This window comes from Papio anubis, chromosome 10 (genome assembly GCF_008728515.1).
Source record: "Papio anubis isolate 15944 chromosome 10, Panubis1.0, whole genome shotgun sequence".
Classification (NCBI taxonomy): domain Eukaryota; kingdom Metazoa; phylum Chordata; class Mammalia; order Primates; family Cercopithecidae; genus Papio; species Papio anubis.
In genome coordinates this window covers 80,340,943-80,354,093 of record NC_044985.1, presented here as the reverse complement: position 1 = coordinate 80,354,093, position 13,151 = coordinate 80,340,943, and the positions used below count along the sequence as shown (strand labels likewise).

General features: G+C 38.3%; 1 protein-coding gene across 13 annotated transcripts in view; it reads right to left on the bottom strand.

Moving 5' to 3' along the window:
- The window catches only part of CCDC150 (coiled-coil domain containing 150), a 139,901-nt gene that overhangs the window by 60,410 nt on the left and 66,340 nt on the right, over nt 1-13,151 (bottom strand). For 12 of the 13 annotated variants that reach the window (XR_001893503.3, XM_009182671.4, XM_009182676.4 and 9 more), the window contains one exon: nt 5,962-6,069. Coding sequence is in view for 12 of the 13 variants with exons in the window: in XM_009182671.4 (XP_009180935.2) it covers nt 5,962-6,069 (108 nt within the window). In the remaining variant the exon portion in view is untranslated. Of the gene's footprint in view, nt 1-4,503; nt 4,766-5,961; nt 6,075-13,151 lie in introns of those variants that run through there. The other variant, XM_021923828.1, reaches the window with a different exon arrangement.

Below are 13,151 nucleotides of genomic sequence, written 5' to 3'. Positions count from 1 at the left end.
ACATAGACAAACCTAATATATTAATCTCCATGAAAACACAAGAATAGGGAGAATAAGACTATCTATGAAGCTGAGATGTAAAGTGGGAAATTATTATGAGACTAGCTTCCTTTTGAAAATATAAATGTACAAACATTATAAAAGCAAAGATGTATAAGTACTAAATATGGTCAAGAAAAGAGTGTTACAGCAGAATGAATCCTAATTAGAAGTAGTACAGTATTAGAACCTCCTTGAAACAGTTTTGGTAGTGCCACACCATCAGTTCAGATAATCATACTATTTTAAATATTACTCTTTTTAAACTTTTTATTTGATAATTTTAGGCTCACAGGGTGTTGCAAAAACAGTGCAGAGTCCAACATATACTTCATCCTTTTTTTTTTGAGACTGAGTTTTGCTCTGTCACCCAGGCTGGAGTGCAATGGCATAATCTGGGCTCACTGCAACCTCCGCCTCCCGAGATCAAGCGATTCTCCTGCCTCAGCCTCCCAAGTAGCTGGGATTACAGGTGTGCAACATCACGCCAAGCTAATTTTTGTAGTTTTAGTAGAGAAGGGGTTTCACCATGTTTGTCAGGCTGGTCTCGAACTCCTAACCTCATGTGATCTGCCTGCCTCAGCCTCCCAAAGTGCTGGGATTACAGGCTTAAGCCACCAAGCCCGGCCTCTTCATCCTGCTTCTTTTGCTGACTTCTCATATTGCTGTAGTTCAACATCAAAACCGGGAAATTCACATGCATACACTATTGTTAACTTGACTAACTAGATTACTTATTTTTCCATTTTTGCCATTTTTTCAACCTTCATTCATCTATGTGTGTATGCATGTGCATGTGTATGCAGAGTTTCATGCAATTTGATCCTGTTTACACAGTCACATGACTGCCACCCCCACAGTCAAGACACAGAACTGTTCCATTACCAGAGAAGAAGAATTCCCTTGTGCTATCTCTGTATTCACGCTTCCCTCCAAAAACTCCAAAAACTCATCCTGTACTCTGGCAACCACTAATTTGTTTTCTTTTCTTTCCCACACTACACTGATGTACGGTAATTTGTTCTCTATTTCTACAGTTCTGTCCTTTCAAGAATGTTACTTTAGGCTAGGCATGGTGACTCACGCCTATAATCCCAGCACTTTGGGAGGCCGAGGTGGGCGGATCATGAGGTCAGGAGATGGAGACCATCCTGGCCAACATGGTGAAACCCCGTCTCTACTAAAAATACAAGTAAATAAATAAATAAATAAAAATAAAAATAAAAAATAAATTAGCCAGGCGTGGTGGCGGGAGCCTGTAATCCCAGTCACTTGGGAGGCTGAGGCACAAGAATTGCTTGAACCCAGGAGGCAGAGGTTGCAGTGAGCCGAGCTGAGATCACACCACTGTACTCCAGCCTGGCAACAGAGCGAGACTCACTATCTCAAAAAAAAAAAAAAAAAAGTTATTTTAAACATTTAATACATTTTTGAATAGGTAATACATGATTTTTCTTTTTTAACACCTTTTCTGAGGTATAATTGACATACAATAAGCTACATATACTTAAAGTGTGCATTTTGATAAGTTTTGACACATGCATAAGACTTTGAAACAATTAAGATACAAACATTTCCATCATCTCCAAAAGTTTCCTTATGCTCCTTTGTAATCTCCCCGCTTCTGTCTCTCTCTATTCCCACACTCCTACTGATTCTCACAGGTAACCACTGATCTGTTTTCTGTCACAATAGATTAGTTTGTATTTTCTAGAATTTTATATGGAATTGTATTGTATGCACTCTTTTTGGAATAACTTAACTCAGTGTAATTATTTTGAGAGTCATTCAATCTGCTGCATGTATCAACAGTTCTTTCTGTTGCTTAGTATTCTATTGTAGGGGCATCACAATTTAGTTATCCATTCACCTGGTGGACACTTAAGTTGGTTCCGGTTTTAAGTTATTACAAATACAGCTGTTGTGAACACCTATGTACAAGTCTCTGTGGAGACATACTTTCATTTGTCTTTGATGAATACTTAGTAGTGCACTGACTGGGTCACATGGTGGTAGTATGTTTCACTTTTAAAGAAATTCCCAAACTATTTTCTAAAGTGGCTGTACTAATAATAGGTGTGTGGTAGTGTCTCACTGTGATTATATTTGCATTTCCCTAATGACTGATGCTTAACCTCTTTTCAAGCACTTACCAGCCACATAACTTTGCTGAAGAAATTATCTGTTCAAATTTTTGCCTATTCTTTTTCTTAGGTTTTCTTCTTAGTTTTTAAATTTTAAAAATTATTTTTAATACCTTCTGGAAACAAGGCCTTAATCAGATATGTGATTTGCAAATAATTCTTCCCAGTCTGTAGCTTGTCTCCTCATTACCTTCATGTTTCTGAAGAGTATAAGTTGTCAATTTTGATAAACTCCAATTTATCGCTTTTGTCCCTTTATGGATCATGGTTTTGACATCAAATCTAAGAAATCTTTGTGTAATCCAAGATCACAAAGATTTCTTCCTACGTTTTCTTCTAAAAGTTTTACAGTTTCAGGGTTTACATTTAGATCTATGATCCATTTTAATTTTTATATATCTTGTGAGGTATGGAGCAAAGATATTTTGTTTTTGCATATAGATATCCAATTATCTCAGCACCATTTGTTGAAAAGACTATCTTTTCTCTGCTTTCAGTTTTGTTGAAAACATTCATAAAACTATTTTGGATAGGTAGTACATCCACATTATTTTTAAAGTACAAAAAGATTAAGTGAAAAACATCCCAGCCACCCAGTTTCCTTCCTCAAAAATAATGTTGCCATTTTATTATGGGTCATTTTAGACAGTCTATGCTTATACAAGTGAATGCATATGTATATATTCTTTATCTCCCCACCTCTTTTACATCCAAATAGTAAAATACTACATATACTCTTCTGAACTTTTATTGTTTAAACCTAATTTTATATATGTATATATCTTGAAGCAGTATTGCAAAACTATGGATACGAACTATTATTTAGCCAGTCTCTTATTGATGAGATTTTGGTTGCTTCCTCTGTTGCTATTGGCCAACAATACTTCAGTAAGTGACCTTGTATTTATGTCATGTGTACAAGCCAGTATATCGGTAGGAAAAAGTCCTAGAAGGACAACTGTGGGGTCAAAGTTGTGATGAATATTGCTAAATTGCCCTCCATAGGAAGTTGTACTGTTTCATAATCCCAATAATAACAAAGGAGGATGTCTTTTCCCCACATCTACCTCAACATCATAAAACATCCTTAAACTTGAACCTGTAACATTTAAAATACTTAACTTTTTCTACAGAAAAGGATCCCAGAAAAGTGCAAAGGATGGCAACTTATAGGTCCTGATAATCTACTGAATTTTGTTCTAGAAAAGTATACAAGAATATCATTTTTAAAATTCTACCAGTTTTTTAAGTGTATATTTATCAGTATGTAAATACACACACATACAAATGCAAAAGTGCCACTAGATGTTTACAGAGGACATCTAAATAGTAGTGAGGCAGGAGAATAGGGTTTGGAGGCAGGGAACTTAAAGCCAATTCATGCTGATTTCCTAAAGCTGAATCAAGGAAAAACACCAAGGTCTGGGGACAGGGAACTTAAGTCCAATTAACACCAACTTCCAAAAGCTACACCAAAAGGAAAAACTCCATCTCCCCAGCAAGTAGCAAAGGATCAAAGGCTACTACTCTCCCTACACTCCTCCCGCTTCCACCATGTCTCAGATGGAAAGGCAGAGTGCCTTGGATTGGCCACAGGCCGAGCATGGGCCATCCCTTCATCAGCATAGGGCGTCAGTTCACCTCAGCCTTTAATTAGCCACAGGCCAAATCCACAGGGACCTCAAAAGGCGTACTTAAAACCCAGAAAACTTTGTAAACTTGAAACCCAGAAAACTCCACACCCTATGGAGTTTTCATCGCTTTAATCCCTGCTTTCACTGCTTCCTTCGTCACTTTGTGCGTTTTGTTCAATTCTTTGTTCAAAACGCCAAGGATCTGGACAACTCACACTCACAGCCCTCCTTCCGTAATAGCGGCCCACTCTAGAAGATAAGCTACGGTATTTTCTATTTCTAAATATCAGATAAAGAAGAATGCTCTAATAAGTTTTCTCAAGAAAATATTTTCCAATGTTAAATTTCTTGGGGTTTCTTGAATTAATTTATTTCTATTTGAAAATAAGGCTTTATCCAAGCATTTTAGCTCAAATGTTAAGATTAGGTAGAAATTTTGACTTTTTTTAAAAAATCAAAATTATATAAAAAACTCAGTAGTTACTGTTATGTCAAATTTTCTATGTCTAAAACTAATTATGTGATGGCTAGGATAATGGTTTCAATCTATATTAGTCTTTTTTCTGTTTGTGAAGAACCTTATTTCCTAGTTACTCATATCTTCAAGCATTATCTTTCTGGATTAATATTTCATTCTTGTATACATTTAAAATTTCCTGAAGATTTAATTTGTGGTCTTCACTTACCGAGTCCCGTTTAAGAAAATTTGGTGATTCGTCATTTACTAAAGGTCTTGAGGCAAGAATCTCTATTTTGCCTTCCAGTCTTCCCTCCATGGTTTTAATAGCATTCAAAAGAGTCTTTAGAGAGATCCTAGAGTCTCCAATATCCTGAGATGTTTTCACAGAAGGCAGGTTAGGTGCAAAGCTCACACGGCGTGTAGAGTTTGGAATAACACTAGGCAACCCAACTGATGACGTTCTCTCCTTTATACTGTTTACATGGGACCTAGAGATTTCAGGGGATTTTGAAGATGCAGGCCTCTCTGGAGATTTTCTTTTTCTTAAAGGCATCATCAATTATTAATAAAAACAATAAAATCAGCTAAACCTATAGTTATTTTTCAAGGAATAGCCACTTTACTAGGAGAAACAACACAAAGTGTTCTAGAAGGAGCCGTAATGGAAAATATATTTGAAAATGTGTTTCTCCGCTTTCAGAGTGAAAAGATCACACTGTAAAATATGACCCAGCGAAGAAACAGACCTTACGCCAACTTCCCTGTCAGTGAGCCCCTGTTAGAGAGCGCATCTAATGAGGCCCTTTAACAACTCTGTGACCTCATCACTCATCAGCAGAGTCAAGTGGTTAGAACCCTATGAGTATTCCATTTGAAAACATATTTTAGTTCCTTGGTTACCAGGAGTATAGATACACAAATATCATAGACACAGAAGTTAATATGCTTTTATTAAGAGTTAACAATTTTAAAAATAACCTAATGATATGCATGCTAAATTTGTAAATAATTGAAATGAGTCACTTTCTTCTGGTAACACCTTCCTGAGGTATGTTCTTCACTAAATGTTTTTGTTATCTTGCTTAACTTTTTCTATTCATTTGTTAAAATATTATGTGACCTATGAAAGGCTTTTAGCCTCAAGAGCCACCATGCTGACAAGTAAGCACTTTCATTACCAATACCTCTCTCAGATGAGCATCTGCTTGTTGCAGGTGTACCCTCTTGGCACTGAGTTCTGAGTTTGCCTTTAATTCAAAAAAACAAGGATACTTGTTCCTCACAACTGCCAAAATATGTAAGGCTCAAGTTCAAAAAGCACTGCCTTTATGAAAGCATTTCTCACTGCTTCTACTCATAATCATGCTCCCTATGAATGTTCAGTAATACAATCTATTTTTCTGAAAAGCATAACTTTCTATTCGTAATAAAGTTTATGGAGTACATTTCCTAACTATAATAAGCAAGTTGAATGTCTCAATCCTGCTTCAGGTATCTATACAATTTCTGAGGCTTACCAGAACCTTGTATGTACTAGGTGCTTGAAAAAAAGTTCGTTAAATTGAGTCAAGTGCCAGGATATTTATCTTTCTGGGATTCTATGGTAAAGTGGGGAAAAAGACATCAAACAATTTCTTAAAAATGAAATATAGCAGCAATCCGCTTTTGTAGATATTAATCACACCTGAGCATATTTAGTCTGTAGAGACTTATTCATCTTGCGTAGATGATCATTCTGTAAGCTGGTGTCAGTAAAAGACTGTACTTGTTCTTCTAGCTGTTTAACTTTTATCTAGAGGAAAAACAAAAATAAGAAAAAAATGAAAAAAAAAGACATTTAAACATATATATTTACACATATTTATATATTCCAGAAGGGGGAAAAAAGGTCAAGTTGTTAAAAAAAAAAAAAAAAAAAAAAATTCCAGAGAATCCTTAAAACTTGCAAAAAGCAATCCCAAGTTTAATCATGCAAAAAATAATGTAGACTCTGTAGCCATTTAAATGTGCTGAGATAACTCATTTGGTTTCTAGTACTTATCGGCCTCCAAATGGACATGACTCATGAATTTTGTGGCTAATATAATTCAAAAATTTGTGACTAATATATTTGAATTGTGGTACCTGGCATTCAAAACCCTTCTGAATGTGTATAATTAGAACTGTCAATGTACAAGAAGCAGACATATCAGACCAGAAGAATGGAGGGGGGGGAAACAGGCATAGAGTCTTGTGTTTCACTGACACAAAATGACAAAAGTTGATGGAATTCTTACATGTTGAATTATATCTTAAAACTAATTCACAAAGACAATACTCACAAGTCTCTCTTTAAAGAAAATTACCATTTTGGAGGACAAAATCATTTAATATATACTCATAAATCTCCAAATTATGCATTTTTCCACATTTGCTTCCTCTTATCCCCGAACGCTTCACACACAATTAATGTTACTGAACCTACCCCTAAATAAGGAAAATTTTCATCCAAAATTTTATTTAAATCAACTGTTCCATCTCTCAATATCTTGTTTCCTATCTGTAGAGTGCAAACATCTATTTCACTGTAGCTACTGGACATTTTCAGCAACTGTTAAAATTTGAATGGGGTGTTAGAAATCAGGATGGTTAACTGGCCTTGTGGGTGACAGTTACTGGAAGAGGGTACTGGGTGTTGGGGATGTTCTGTTTCTTGATCTGAGTGCTGATCACATTGCTATATTTACTTTATAAAAAATTCATCAGGCTGTGCCCTGTGTACTTTTCAGTATATATGCTATAGTTCAACAATAAATTAACTGTAAAAAAACAAAGTAAACCAAGCACTTACCTAACTTCTAAATTAAGGTCACAAATGCAGTGGCTTATAGGAGCCAGGCAGCTAACACAATGTTGAAATCCCAGTGGTTAAGTGGTAGGGCCAATGGTAAATTAGAGTGAAGCCAAAGAACTCAAACTGACAAATGTTTAAAAACAGTTTAAAAAGTGCTGGAAATCATTCAGACATATATGCCATCATCCCATCTATCCACCACTGAACTTAAAAAATATATTACCATTAAAATTGAAAGCTTCTGTGTAGCCTATCCCACCAAATCTCCTTCTATCCTACGGTTAACTATTTTGCTGAATGTATCATTCCTATTCTTTAAAAAATAAATGTATCCCTAAACAGTATATAGTATTGTTTTATGAGATTCATCCATGTTAACACATGTAACTCCAATGCACCTATTTAGCATGCCATCTTAAATATACTGATTTTAGGCTATTCTGTTGCAAGAGGGTCGAATAGGAACAGCTCCAGGCTGGAGCTCCCAGCGTGCCTGACACAGAAGACAGGTGATTTCTGCATTTCCCATTGAGATACTTGGTTCATCTCACTGGCACTGGTTGGACAGTGGGTGCAGCCCACGGAGGGTGAGCTGAAGCAGGGCAGGGCATCGCCTCACCTGGGAAGCACAGGGGTTGGGGAGATTTCCCTTTTCTATCCAAGGGAAGCCTTGACAGACAGTACCTGGAAAAACGGGACACTCCTGCCCAAATTCTGTGCTTTTCCAACAGTCTTAGCAAATGGCACAACAGGAGATTATGTCCTGCACCTGGCTCGGCGGGTCCCACGCCCACAGAGCCTTGCTCACTACTAGTGCGGAACTCTGAGAACGATCTGTGAGGCAGCAGCCTGGCAGCAGGAGGGGCGTCCGCCATTGCTGAGGCTTGAGTAGGTAAACAAAGCAGTCGGGGAAGCTCAAACTGGGTGGAGCCCACCACAGCTCAGCAAGATCTGCTGCCTCTGTAGACTGCACCTCTGGGGGCAGGGCATAGCTGAACAAAAGGCAGCAGAAACTTCTGTAGACTTGAACGTCCCTGTCTGACAGCTCTGAAGACAGCAGTGGTTCTCCATCCATGGTGTTTGAGCTCGGAGAATGGACAGACTGCCTCCTCAAGTGGGTCCCTGACCCCCATGTGGTCTAACTGGGAGACACCTCCCAGTAGCAACTGACACCTCATACAGGCGGGTGTCTCTCTGAGATGAAACTTCCAGAGGAAGGATCAGGCAGCAATATTTTCTGTTCTGCAGCCTCCGCTGGTGATACCCAGGCAAACAGGGTCTGCAGTGGACCTCCAACAAACTCCAACAGACCTGCAGCTGAGGGACCTGACTGTTAGAAGGAAAACTAACAAACAGAAAGGAATAGAATCAACATCAACAAAAAGGCATCCACACGAAAACTCCATCTGTAGGTCACCAACATCAAAGATCAAAGGTAGATAAAACCACAAAGACGGGAAGAAACCAGAGCAGAAAAGCTGAAAATTCTAAAAACCAGAGTGCCTCTTCTACTCCAAAGGATCACAGCTCCTCGCCAGCAATGGAATAAACCTGGACAGAGAATGACTTTGACGACCTGACAGAAGTAGGCTTCAGAAGGTCGGTAATAGCAAACTTCTCTGAGCTAAAGGAGGATGCTCGAACCCATCACAAAGAAGCTAAAAACCTTGAAAAAAAATTAGACAAATGGCTAACTAGAAAAAAGCGTAGAGAAGACCAAATGACCTGATGGAGCTGAAAACCATGACATGAGAACTATGTGACACAGGCACAAGCTTCAATAGCCGATTCCATCAAGTGGAAGAAAGGGTATCAGTGATTGAAGAAAAATTAGTGAAATAAAGTGAGAAGAGAAGTTTAGAGAAAAAAGAGTAAAAAGAAATGAACAAAGCCTCCAAGAAATATGGGACTACGTAAAAGACCAAATCTACGTTTGATTGGTGTACCTGAAAGTGACAGGGAGAATGGAACCAAGATGGAAAACACTCTTCAGGATATTATCCAAGAGAACTTCCCCAACCTAGCAAGACAGGCCAACATTCAAATTCAGGATATACAGAGACCACCACAAAGATACTCCTCGAGAAGAGCAACCCCAAGACGCATAATTGTCAGATTCACCAAGGTTGAAATGAAGGAAAAAATGTTAAGGGCAGTCAGAGAGAAAGGTCGGGTTACCCACAAAGGAAAGCCCATCAGACTAACAGCAGATCTCTTGGAGAAACTCTACAAGCCAGAAGAGAGTGGAGGCCAATACTCAACATTCTTAAAGAAAAGAATTTTCAGTACAGAATTTCATATCCAGCCAAAATAAGCTTCATAAGCGAAGGAGAAATAAAATCCTTTACAGACAAGCAAATGCTGAGAGATTTTGTCACCACCAGGCCTGCCCTACAAGAGCTCCTGAAGGAAAACATGCCAAATTGTAAAGACCATCAATGCTATGAAGAAACTGCATCAACTAATGGGCAAAATAACCAGCTAATGTCATAATGACAGGATCAAATTCACACATAACAACATTAACCTTAAATGTAAATGGGCTAAATGCCCCAATTAAAAGACACAGATTGGCAAATCGGATAAAGAATCAAGACCCATCAGTGTGTTGTATTCAGGAGACCCACCTCACGTTCAGAGACACACACAGACTCAAAATAAAGGGATGGAGGAAGATCTACCAAGCAAATGGAAAATAAGAAAAAGCGGGGGTTGCAATCCTAGTCTCTGATAAAACAAATTTTAAACCAACAAAGATCAAAAGAGACAAAGAAGGCCATTACATAATGGTAAAGGGATCAATTCAACAAGAAGAGCTAACTGTCCTAAATATATATGCACCCAATACAGAAGCACCCAGATTCATAAAGCAAGTTCTTAGAGACCTATAAAGAGACTTAGACTCCCACTCAATAATAGTGGGAGACTTTAACCCCCTACTGTTGATATTCAACAGATTAGTGACACAGAAGGTTAACCAGGATATCCAGGACTTGAACTCAGCTTTGCACCACGCAGACTTAATAGGCATCTACAGAACTCTCCACGCCAAATCAACAGAATATACATTCTTCTCAGCACCACATCGCGCTTATTCCAAAATTGACCACATAGTTGGAAGTAAAGCACTCCTCAGCAAATGTAAAAGAACAGAAATCACAACAAACTGTCTCTCTGACGACAGTATAATCAAATTAGCACTTAGCATTAAGAAACTCACTCAAAACCACACAATTACATGGAAACTGAACAACCTGCTGCCCCTGAATGACTACTGGGTACATAACAAAATTAAGGCAGAAATAAAGATGCTCTTTGAAACCAATGAGAACAAAGACACAACATACCAGAATCTCTGGGACACATTTAAAACAGTGTGTAGAGGGAAATTTATAGCACTAAATGCCCACAAGAGAAAGCAGGAAAGATCTAAAATCAACATCCTAACATCACAATTAAAAGAACTAGAGAAGCAAGAGCAAACAAATTCAAAATCTAACTAAGATTAGAGCAGAACTGAAGGAGACAGAGACACAAAAAACCCTTCAAAAAAATCAATGAATCCAGGAGCTGGTTTTTTTGAAAAGATCAACAAAATTGATAGACCACTAGCAAGACAAATAAAGAAGAAAAGAGAGAAGAATCAAATAGACACAATAAAAAAATGATAAAGGGGATATCACCACCAATCCCACAGAAATACAAACTACCATCAGAGAATACTATAAACACCTCTACACAAATAAACCAGAAAATCTAGAAGAAATGGATAAATTCGTGGACACAAACACTCTCCCAAGACTAAACCAGGAAGAAGTTGAATATCCGAATAGACCAATAACAGGCTCTGAAATTGAGACAATCATTAATAGCTTCCCAACCAGAAAAAGTCCGGACCAGACGGATTCACAGCCGAATTCTACCAGAGGTACAAAGAGGAGCTCATACCATTCCTTCTGAAACTATCGCAATCAAGAGAAAAAGAGGGAATCCGACCTAACTCATTTTATACGGCCAGCATCATCCTGATACTAAAGCCTGTCAGAGACACAATAAAAAAAGAGAATTTTAGACCAATATCCCTGATGAACATTGATGTGAAAATCCTCAATAAAATACTGGCAAACAAAGACGAGCTGGTACCGTTCCTTCTGAATCTAATCCAAAATATAGAAAAAGAAGGAATCCAGTATATTGCCAATAAAATACTGGCAAACTGAATCCAGCAGCACATCAAAAAGCTTATCCACCACAATCAAGTTGGCTTCATCCCTGGGATGCAAGGCTGGTTCAACATACACAAATCAATAAACTTAATCCATCACATAAACAGAACCAACAAAAAAATCACATGATTATCTCAATAGATGCAGACAAGGCTCTCATCAAAATTCAACAACCCTTCATGCTAAAAACTCTCAATAAGCTAGGTACTGATGGAACGTTATCTCAAAATAATAAGAGCTATTTATGAAAAACCCACAGCCAATATCATGCTGAATGGGCAAAAACTGGAAGCATTCCCTTTGAAATTGGCACAAGACAGGGACACCCTCTCTCACCACTCCTATTCAACATAGTAAGTTCAACTGTATTCAACTATAAGTTCTAGCCAGGGCAATCAGGCAAAAGAAAGAAATAAAGGCTATTCAATTAGGAAAAGAGGAGGTCAAATTGTCCCTGTTTGCCGATGACATGATTGTATATTTAGAAAACCCCATTGTGTCAGCCCAAAATCTCCTTAAGCTGATAAGCAACTTCAGTAAAGTCTCAGGATACAAAATCAAAGTGCAAAAATCACAAGCATTCCTATACACTAATAACAGACAAACAGCCAAATCATGAGTGAACTCCCATTCACAACTGCTACAAAGAGAATAAAATACCTAGGAATCCAACTTACAAGGGATGTGAAGGACCTCTTCAAGGAGAACTGCAAACCACTGCTCAATGCAATAAAAGAGGACACAAACAAGTGGAAGAACATTTGTTCTTCCATACTGCCATATGGCCATACTGCCCAAGGTAATTCATAGATTCAGTGCCATCCCCATCAAGCTACCAATGACTTTCTTCACGGAATTGGAAAAAACTACTTTAAAGTTCATATGAAACCAAAAAGGAGCCCACATTGCAAAATCCTAAGCCAAAAGAACAAAGCTGGAGGCATCATGCTACCTGACTTCAAACTATACTACAAGGCTACAGTAACCAAAACAGCATGGTACTGGTACCAAAACAGAGATATAGACCAATGAAACAGAACAGAGCCCTCAGAAATAACAACATACATTTACAACCATCTGATCTTTGACAAACCTGACAAAAACAAGAAACACGGAAAGAATTCCCTATTTAATAAATGGTGCTGGGAAAACTGACTAGCCATACGTAGAAAGCGGAAACTTCCTTACACCTTATATAAAAATTAATTCAAGATGGATTAAAGACTTAAATGTTAGACCTAAAACCATAAAAACCCTTAAAGAAAACCTAGGCAATACCATTCAGGACACAGGCATGGGCAAGGACTTCATGACTAAAACACCAAAAGCAATGGCAACAAAAGCCAAAATTGACAAATGGGATCTAATTAAACTAAAGGGCTTCTGCACAGCAAAAGAAACTATCAGAGTGAACAAGCAACCTACAGAATGGGAGAAAATTTTTGCAATCTACCCATCTGACAAAGGGCTAATATCCAGAATCTACAAAGAACTTCAACAAATTTACAAGAAAAAAAAAACCCCATCAAAAAGTGGGAAAGGGGCCAGGCGCGGTGGCTCAAGCCTGTAATCCCAGCACTTTGGAGGGCTGAGACGGGCGGATCATGAGGTCAGGAGATCAAGACCATCCTGGCTAACCCGGTGAAACCCCGTCTCTACTAAAAAATGCAAAAAACTAGCTGGGCGAGGTGGTGGGCGCCTATAGTCCCAGCTACTCGGGAGGCTGAGGCAGGAGAATGGCGTAAACCCGGGAGGCAGAGCTTGCAGTGAGCTGAGATCTGGCCACTGCACTCCAGCCTGGGTGACAGAGGGAGA